Below are 9,725 nucleotides of genomic sequence, written 5' to 3' on the forward strand. Positions count from 1 at the left end.
TTTTCAGACACCACCTGGCCTTGTGTGAAAAAATGGCCATAGTTCTGTGATTATAATGCCATGGCAGGTATTGAAGATATACAGAAATTCTTTGAATACCTTCACATACCAGATGGTGGGGTGGACATAGTGGGAAGAAGCCTCAAAGGCATTTATTGCCTTCACCACTGAATGAGATGCCCAGCTTGCCATGCGGCACACTGGGAATTTCCTCAAAGGGTCTAAAGTGACTTTACACTTAAGCAGCATGGCAGAGCTGGAGCACAAGTTGAAGTCATTGTAAAATAAGAAGAAACCCTTTCCTACCAGGCTTATTGTCAAGAGACCTCAGACATCTCTAGAGGCTAATCTACTATCTTTGAATGGATGGCCTCTTGATCCCAATTCTGCAAATCTACCTTCCTCTACTGCAACTCCACCACCTTCTACTGCAGGTTCACATGGCCCCAGTACTGCAATTCTACAAACTTCAAATGTACACTCACTTGATTCCAACACTGCCTTTCTTCTTGGGGTTTGTACTGTCCCCAAAAGTCTCCAGTCTATCCATGAAGGAGAAAACAATGAGGTGGTGCCAAGGGTTGATTTTACCCAGGCTGACAGCACAGTTGTTGCGTCTAATGAGGTGAGGAAACCAGAGAAAACACAGGCATCAAAGCCAGGCTATGTCAGGCTCTTTGGTCTGCCAGCCTCAGCTACAAAAGAGAGTTGAAAGTACAAGAAGCCATAAAGAATGTGATGTTGGGACTGAGCCATGGCTGCCATGTAAAGTTTGCAAACATGCAGGACGCATGTGATGCTCTTCACTTCAACCAACAATCACTTGTCTCCATCTGTGTGGAGGTACATGGAGCAACTGAGGAGATGTAGACCAGTGCGCTACAAGAATGTGAAAATAGAGTGAAACCCAAGCAAAGTCCTCTTAGTGAAACTGCAAAGCACAAATTTAAATTAATTTCTACATTGCAAATCAAGAGATCTGTCAACCAGTTGCCAACGCCATCTAAATCACCAAAAAAAAAACAAGTACTGATTGTGACTCATCAACTGCCTGGTCAGTGACTATGGAGTACATTGTCATGGTCAGTAATATACCCAAAAACATGACCAACACTGAAATAAAAGAATTGTTTGGATGTCCAAACATTGCACACAAAAACATACTACACCTGTTCAACAAGGAAGGCAACACAACATTTCTCATTTTTAACCAGACTGAGGATTATGACTATGCAATGAATCTCAATGGCTGCCATGTGGGCCCTGATGCCATTAAGATCTCATCAATCACCAGGGAGAAGATGAAGGACATGATGGTGAAAACTCATCCCAGGAATCTTAACCAGTGTCTGAAGATGGGTGCAAAGGGGAAACCAATTGGAAAGAGGAAATCCAATTCAGTTGAGAAACCAGGAGGGATGCCGAGCACAAACCTGGACCCAGCAGCTCAGACATGCCTGTTTGTTTGAAACTTGCCCGCAGATGTACACAAAAGTCATATAAAAATGCTTTTCCACAAATACAGACAGGAATGATAATTTCGGCTTATTGCATGACAGTGATGGCAAAGGTATCGGTGAGGCTGTGGTTCAGTGTAAATCACGGAAGCTTGCTGCAATGGCTCAGGAGCTCCACAGTCAGGACTTTCTGGGGGAAAAAGTACTTTTGACTCGCATAAATGTGAAGCAGATGGAGGACATCTTGACAAGAGATGTTTGAAGAAGTTGGCTGGCAGTTACACATTAACATTTTTGTTAAGTTTCTTTTTCTCTTTCTTTTCTTTTTCTTTTTTTTTGATATTTAATTAAATTTAATATTATTTCTGTGCATTAATGCCACTGAGACACATCTTGCACCTGCCTAAATGAATGATTGAACAGCTTCTAGGATACTGAAAGCAGTCATGGTGATTTAAATATTTTCACAGCTGTATGCCAATCTCAGATACGCTGGTATCAGATGGAGGATACAGTTGTGTAGTCAAATAGACACTGTTTCTGTTTCCGTTTCTATTCCTGTTTCATGGACTACTTTCAAAACCACATCACCTGATAAAAACATACAGTACACTTAAGTCTTGATACTTTGATTTCAGTTTTAGGGAGAGAGTGTCTAGGGCTGATCAACATTTATATTATCATTTATTACCTTTTAGGGAAATCACATTGTGATGATATGATCTCATCATGTTATTCTACAAATGATACAGATGCTCATAAATGCTAATAAATTTCTCTTGTGAGCAAGTTGTAATTCAAGTGATAAAGTTTGTTCTTGAAGTTTTCGGATCTGGAATGATTAGCCCATTAATTGATTAGTTGATTGATAGAGAAATAATCCATAACTATTTAGGGCCCGAGCACTGAGTGCGAAGGCCCTATTGTAACTCAAGGAATTTTCCTCTATTATTTTTCTTCCGAAACAAATGCATTTTTGACCTAAACGTGCATGAAAAGTTGTTAAACTTTGCACAGACATCAGAAGTGGTGAAAAATTTGATATTTTATGGGTCTTGCAAAAAGGCGGGGCAAAATGACTCGACAGCGCCCCCTAGAAAATTAGGAAAATTGAGCCCCTCGATACAGATTGTCGTAGAAGAATGAAATTCGATATGCTTATGTATGATGACCAGACGCACCAAAAAGTCTCTTGGAGACATACCCTAAGTACAACAGGAAGTTGGCCGTTTTGGATCAAAGTTGCGATTTTGACACTGATTTTGCCATTTCCAGCCCTCATACTTTAACGAACTCCTCCTAGAGATTTGACCCCAGCGACTTCAAATTCAGTCAGTATCATCTACAGACCTTGGAGATGAAAAGTTATCAAAACGGTGAGTTTTCGACATTGCCAAGGGGGCGTGGCCGGATAGTGAATTTTGATCCTTCGCCATGAAAATTGAAACGGCCATAACTCCGGCATACATGATCCTAAGAGACCCAAAGTTTTTGTGCTTGGAAAGAGTCCCGCCCTGAACACATCCATGTGTCAATATTGGATCTGAGTCATAGCGCCACCTACTGGCAAAGGAATTTACATGTTTTACACTTTGACGCCCTGTGGGTAGCACGGTGACTGGTTCCACTTCAAATTTACTCAGAATAACCTCAAGACCTTGGAGATCGTATGTTATGAAGTTGGTGACTTTTCGTCGAAAGGTGTTGCCATGACGACGCAGTGAATTTCGTTGTCTCGCCATGAAATTTCAAAGCCTTATAACTTGACTCCACATGGTCTGATCTTTTCCAAATTTCATATGCTTGTTAAGAGTCCTGATCTGAAGACATGTAAAGGCCCATATTTAGTGACAGTCATAGCGCCACCTACTGGCAACAGGAAGTATTAAGCGCCACTCTTTTGCAAACTACTAGCAGGTTAGTCAGAAACACATAAAATTTGGTAAGCTAAGGTGTAAGACCTTGATGATGATAACTCCTGAAACTTTTGAGTTCTCATCAAAAGCTGTTGCTATGGCAACACATTGTTCACCACAAAATACTAAGCTGTTTTTAAGGGCCAAGACATGCTTGAAAACTCAAAACTTTGCACACACATGGCAGGTCTTACAGTCTATAATATCGTATTGGTGGCTGGCATAAGTATGGCAGAATGGCTCTACAGCGCCCCCCTACAATATTTCAATGAAGCAGCCCCCACGCCACGTTAAACCTACATTTATGAAAATTGGTACACACATGTATCATGCCAGGGCACACAAAAAAGTCTGGGACCCATAGCTGAAACCCAACAGGAAGTCGGCCATTTTGAATTTAGTGGTCAATTTTGGCGGTTTCACATGTCTGGTATTTTAATGAACTCCTCCTACAGAATTCAGCATAACGACTTCAAAATCAGCGTGTGTCATCTAGACTAGTTTGTGATCAAAAGTTATTAACGGTGACGTATGCAAGGGTGCAAGGGCCCGATCATCGCTGCTTGCAGCTTTAATTTGATGATGGAATGTTAAAAATAAAAACATTTATGGTAAGTCAAAATGTTGACTTATTGAGTAAAAGTGAGTCAAAAATTTACAAAGAGTTTTTTGAAGTTGAAATTTATATCAGTGTGCAACCAATACCAGAGACAATTAGGTCACATATGTGTGTATATATATATATAATATATCTAAGGGTAGGATAGAGTTTTGGATTGATAAAATATCTCACTTCATGTCGCAAAGCTGGAGCAGAAGATGCAAAGGTTTACCATATTGTTCAAAAAGATTACAGATTACAGAATATATAATTGTTTTTATTTTATGACTTCTAAGTAATCTTCCCAGAATGTGTGAGTCATAGCCTGTGACTCATAGGGGACTTTTGGCAGGAAATGTGCCACCTTGCAGCTGCACTTTATTCACTTCCTTGTGACAAAGTATAATGATATGTTTGCATGATCATCAAGGGAGAAAGAGACACATAACGTAATGAGATTAAATAAGTAAAACCTGAAAAAAATCTTTAAGTAAGCTGAGGAAGGAATATGTGGAAGGTGGTCTTGTTCTTTTTTTTTATCAATGGGCTGTGACAGTGTGCTCTTTCTGAATCTCATAAACAACAACTCAGAGGACAAGACATTAATGTTGTTTACCAAAAGTTTTTGATATTTAACCTCAAATGCTGAAGATTGTGGTATGTCTCTGACAGGGAATCTAAATTTTACATATATCATTTTTACAACAAGACTGCATGTTTAATTGCATTTCATATGAAGTACATTTTTGACAGCATATTCACTTTCCCGTGGTTTCCTGTAAAAAACCTGGTGTGTGGCCAAGCCTGGTCCACAAGAGAAAACCTTTTTTTTTTCCAGTGTACATTGCTCTGCCGGTAGTTCAGACTCCGGTCCAGTACGTGGCGGTAAAGCGCCGTCATCACATTTCATAGCCAATGAGCACGAAGGGAGGGAAAACAGCGCACTCTGGAGCTGAGCGGGGAGGCGGAGCGCGGCCAGATTTTTCAGTATGTAATTACAGCTTGGTAGAGGCAGGATAACAGCAGCAACAACGCTCTCAAAACACACCTGATATCAAAATATCTGTGGTCCACATCTGAGGTAAGTTTTGGGGTTTTGTCGACACAAGACAGTGATTCTTCTTCCTGTAACCGCATTTTTCCTCTTTTCCCTCCCAGTGCTCCTGTGTGACGCACGTGATTTTTTTCTCCTGACTTCTATGTGGGAATGGCGTCATGACTGCTGTTGTTGCATTCTTTCTTTTTTCACCGCTGTTTTCTTCTTTTTCAGACATCACCTCCCCTGGTATGAAAAAATGGCCATAGTCCTGCGACTGCAAGGTCTAGATGTGAAGGCAGGTATTGAAGATATACGGAAATTCTTTGAATATCTTTATATACCAGATGGTGGAGTGTACATAGTGGGAGGAAATCTCAGAGAGGCATTTATTGCTTTCACCACTGAACGAGATGCCCAGCTTGCCATGCGGCACACTGGGAATTTCCTCAAAGGGTCTAAAGTGACTTTACACTTAAGCAGCATGGCAGAGCTGGAGGAGAAGTTGAAATCATTGTTGAAGGGGAAGAAACCCTCCCCCACCAGGCTTACTGTCAAAAGACCTCAGCCATCTCCAGAGCACAAGATCAAGGCAAATTTAAATGAGAAGAAACCCTCCCCCACCAGGTGTATTGTCAAGAGACCTCAGCTATCTCCAGATGCTAATCTACTACCTTTGAATGGATGGCCTCGTGATCCCAATTCCGCAAATTTACCTTCCTCCACTGCAACTCCACCACCTTCTACTGTAGGGTCACATGGCCCCAGTATTGTAAATCTACAAACTTCAAATGTACAGTCACTTGATTCCAACACTGCCTTTCTTCTTGGGGTTTGTACTGTCCTCAAAAGTCTCCAGTCTATCCATGAAGGAGAAAACAATGAGGTGGTGCCAAGGGTTGATTTTACCCAGGCTGCCAGCACAGTTGTTGCGTCTAGTGAAGTGAGGAAACCAGAGCAAACTCAGGCATCAAGGCCAGGCTACGTCAGGCTCTTTGGTCTGCCAGCCTCAGCTACAAAAGATGACATTTGCCAATTTTTCAGAGGGTTGAAAGTACAAGAAGCCATAATGAATGTGATGTTGGGACTGAGCCATGGCTGCCTTGTAAAGTTTGCAAACATGCAGGACGCACGTGATGCTCTTCGCTTCAACAAACAGTTACTGGGCTCCATCTGTGTAGAGGTACGTGGAGCAACTGAGAAGATGTGGACCAGTGCGCTACAAGAATGTGAAAATGGTGTGAAACCCAAGCAAAGTCCTCTTAGTGAAACTGCAAAGCACAAACAGAAATTAATTTCTACATTGCAAATCAAGAGAAGATCTGTCAACTGGTTGCCAATGCCATCTAAATCACAGAAAAAGCCAAGAACCGATTGTGACTCATCAACTGCCCGATCAGCGACCACAGAGTACATTGTCATGGTCAGTAACGTACCTAAAAACATGACCAAGACTGAAATAAAAGAATTGTTTGGATGTCCAAACATTGCACACAAAAACGTACTACATTTGCTCGACAAAGAAGGCACCAGAACAGACACAGCATTTCTCACTTTCAACCAGACTGAGGATTATGACTATGCACTGAATCTCAATGGCTGCCATGTGGGCCCTGATGCCATTAAGGTCTCATCAATCACCAGGGAGAAGATGAAGGACATGATGGTGAAAACCCATCCCAGGAATCTTAACCAGTGTCTGAAGATGGACGCAAAGGGGAAACCAATTGGAAAGAGGAAATCCAATTCAGTTGAGAAACCAGGAGGAACGCCAAGCACAAACCTGGACCCAGCAGCTCAGACATGCCTGTTTGTTCGAAACTTGCCCGCAGATGTACACAAAAGTCATATAAAAATGCTTTTCCACAAATACAAACTGAGGACTGATAATATCATCTTATTGTATGACAGTGATGGCAAAGGTATTGGTGAGGCTGTGGTTCAGTTTAAATCACCAAAAATTGCTGCAATGGCTCAGGAGCTCCACAGTCAGGACTTCCTGGGGGCAAAAGTACTTTTGACTCCTATAAATGTGAAGCAGAAGGAGGACATCTTGGCAAGAGATGTTTGAAGAAGTTGGCTGGCAGTTGAACATTAACACTTTTATTACAGTTTGTCTCAGTTGCTTTGGCTCAATTCTTGAGTCAAAAGCAAATCTGTCAAAATGTGAAATTCTTCTCAACATTTTATTTGTGCACAACAGAGTATTTCTCCTTTGTTACCATTTGCAAATGTCTTAGCACATTTAGGCAAATTACTTAATACAATTTTATACAAATTGAACAATTATTGGTTACATGTTTTGTTAACAAAATACATTATGTTTTCCGTTGAATAGTTTCACTCTTAAATGTTAAATTCTTTCATTTTGTAAGTCATCACACGCAGAATAGTCCCATCTAATCCAAATCAGCCGAGCCCAGGTTTCATAAATTAAATTGATATGGACTGGTCATAAAGTAACTTTGTTGTCAGGTGAAACTTGAACTTCACTGACAAATGGGAAGTTTCTCACATCTTAGATCAACCAATGGCATGTGCTGTCTGGATAGCTTACAGGTGTAAGTCTTAAGTATAGGTATTGTACTGTAAAACACAAAGCTTGAGGGCAACAGAGTTATAATTTGGACAGGCATGACAGAGGAGTTAAATATATGATCATCCACCACAAAATCATATGTCTGCTTGTGTCATGGAAAATACAGTACACTCTTAATGACTATGTTAACACCTTAAATGAAAGCTTTCTTCACAGTTATATGTGCCTGGGCTATAATTACTATGTAAGGTGGTTATTATTGTCTTGAGTCTTCTTCCTTTGTCTGAAATCTGGGCCCAGAACCATGTAAGGTGGGAGACGTCAACATAAGAGACATGTTTTCCTGTGTGTTCCTGTGCAGACTGCTGTAGAAAACTAGGCCAAACACAGGCTGTTGCTCTCAGCCTGAGACATACCGTGTTACAGGATGAAGCCTCTTTGCAAGTGTTTCGAATAAAAAACAAAGACATTCTCTCTTTGTGAGTCTCTTATTTAATAGAAATTACCACTACAGCTTGCTGCAATGGATGCTGCCTTGTGATAACATAACAGCAGAAGCGTGCAAAGGATGGTTGCAGCATACAAGAGTATTCTTCCCCTGTTGCATTACAAGGCAAAGCATAAGGTGTGAAGTCAATGAGAATCTGTGGCCAAACAGACAGGAGTGACAGGATGTCTCGTGATTCCCAGCACTGTAACTTTATTTTGTCACTACACTACTGCATCTGTTTTTTTCAATTTTCATTTGTTTTCTGTTTACTGTATTGTACTGTGTGACCATTGCAGGAAAATAAAATTGTCTTTCTGCATGTTACATGCAAATCTGAGTGCTTTTTAGCTTTACAAAGTGGAATGTGAAACCTTGTACTGCTAAAATCAGTTTCTGAGGAGTGTTTTCTTTGATACACAATAGCAGTCATCTTCAGAAAAATAACAGTCTGGTACAGAAGGCATTCAGGGTCTGAAAATATGTGGAACAAGACTGGAATTTAGATGAGGAAAACACTGAGAATCCACTGTCATTCTGACAAAAATACTTTGACCCCCCTGGTTTTACACAATATAAAAGGTCATTTTGGAGGCAATGACTTGTTCGCTGAGACAATAACTTAAGTTTGCAACATGAATTAAAGGTTTTGGGTGAGTTACAGCCTTTTGCAGGTTAACTGTAGTGTTTTGCTGCATATATAAGGGAAATGCGTCCAGTGCTGAGAACTTGTTTTAAGAAATGTTCCAAAGCAATTGAGAAAAAAAACATTTTCATTAAGACTCAATGGCCAAAGAGTGATTGTCAGGGATCTTCACGTACCCATCAAGTTTGTCTTCCTACTAATTCTATTTGATTACATCACCTACTGAGTTTTTTACTTGTCATTAAATGTTTATCATGTTCAGGAATTCATTGCCTCTGTCAACCTCCAATAGATTTTAAAATGGTTGAGCACTGTTTTATGGCCTGTTTCTTAACCCAAGGGAACTTTCCAGTGAAGAATCCCACAGATGTTGTGGTTATCGTTGCAGTGTTAGGACAGCACTCTGAAACTGCAAGGACCTTTTATGCTGCATAAATGTAAGATGATTGGAAGTAATGAACCACAACTACACAACCAAGTGGAAATATAAACATATTTCAGAGTAACATCTTGGAATGCCTTAAAGGTCCAGTGTGTAGGATTTAGTGGCATTTAGCAGTGAGGTTGCAGATTGCAATCAACTGAATACCCCTCCCCATCCAAGCATGTAGGAGAAACTACAGTGGCCGCGAAACTCGCGAAAGGCCCTCTCTAGAGCCAGCGTTTGATTTGTCCATTCTACCCATTCTGGATAGAAACATGGCAGCCTCCATGAAAGAGGACCCGCTCCCTATGTAGATATAAAAAAGTCTCATCCTAAGGTAATGAAAACGATTCTTATTGTCAGGTGATTATGTATAAATTAAAACATACTTAGGAATATTATATTCTATTTCTGCCAAGTCTGTTCTGCTAGATGCCACCAAATCCTACACATTGCACCTTCAAGTTTTCAAGTTAAATGCATCCACAGAAGGAAAGGCTTGTTGTTAGTCTCAAACATGTCTGAGAATACAAAAAAGTTACAGGAGCATCCCCAATTGCTTTCTTGTCTATGTGGCACAGGAACTAAGGAACTAGTCAAAATGCAGTCGCTTTAGGAC

At 40.6% G+C, this 9,725-nt stretch overlaps 1 protein-coding gene across 1 annotated transcript; it reads left to right on the forward strand.

Annotated features, from left to right (window-relative positions):
• The first annotated feature begins 4,900 nt into the window (after positions 1-4,900).
• LOC121905132 (RNA-binding protein 12B-like) lies at positions 4,901-8,021 on the forward strand. Its single transcript, XM_042423132.1, has 2 exons — positions 4,901-5,055; positions 5,245-8,021. The coding sequence occupies exon 2, from the start codon at positions 5,270-5,272 to the stop codon at positions 7,079-7,081; it is 1,812 nt and encodes a 603-aa protein (XP_042279066.1). The 5' UTR covers positions 4,901-5,055; positions 5,245-5,269; the 3' UTR covers positions 7,082-8,021.
• Positions 8,022-9,725: the final 1,704 nt, after the last annotated feature.

Source organism: Thunnus maccoyii, chromosome 10, assembly GCF_910596095.1.
Source record: "Thunnus maccoyii chromosome 10, fThuMac1.1, whole genome shotgun sequence".
In the NCBI taxonomy this organism is placed as follows: domain Eukaryota; kingdom Metazoa; phylum Chordata; class Actinopteri; order Scombriformes; family Scombridae; genus Thunnus; species Thunnus maccoyii.

Excerpts from the sequence above, each read along its gene's own strand:
- LOC121905132 (XM_042423132.1), top strand. The coding sequence starts at position 5,270 with ATGGCCATAGTCCTGCGACTGCAAGGTCTAGATGTGAAGGCAGGTATT.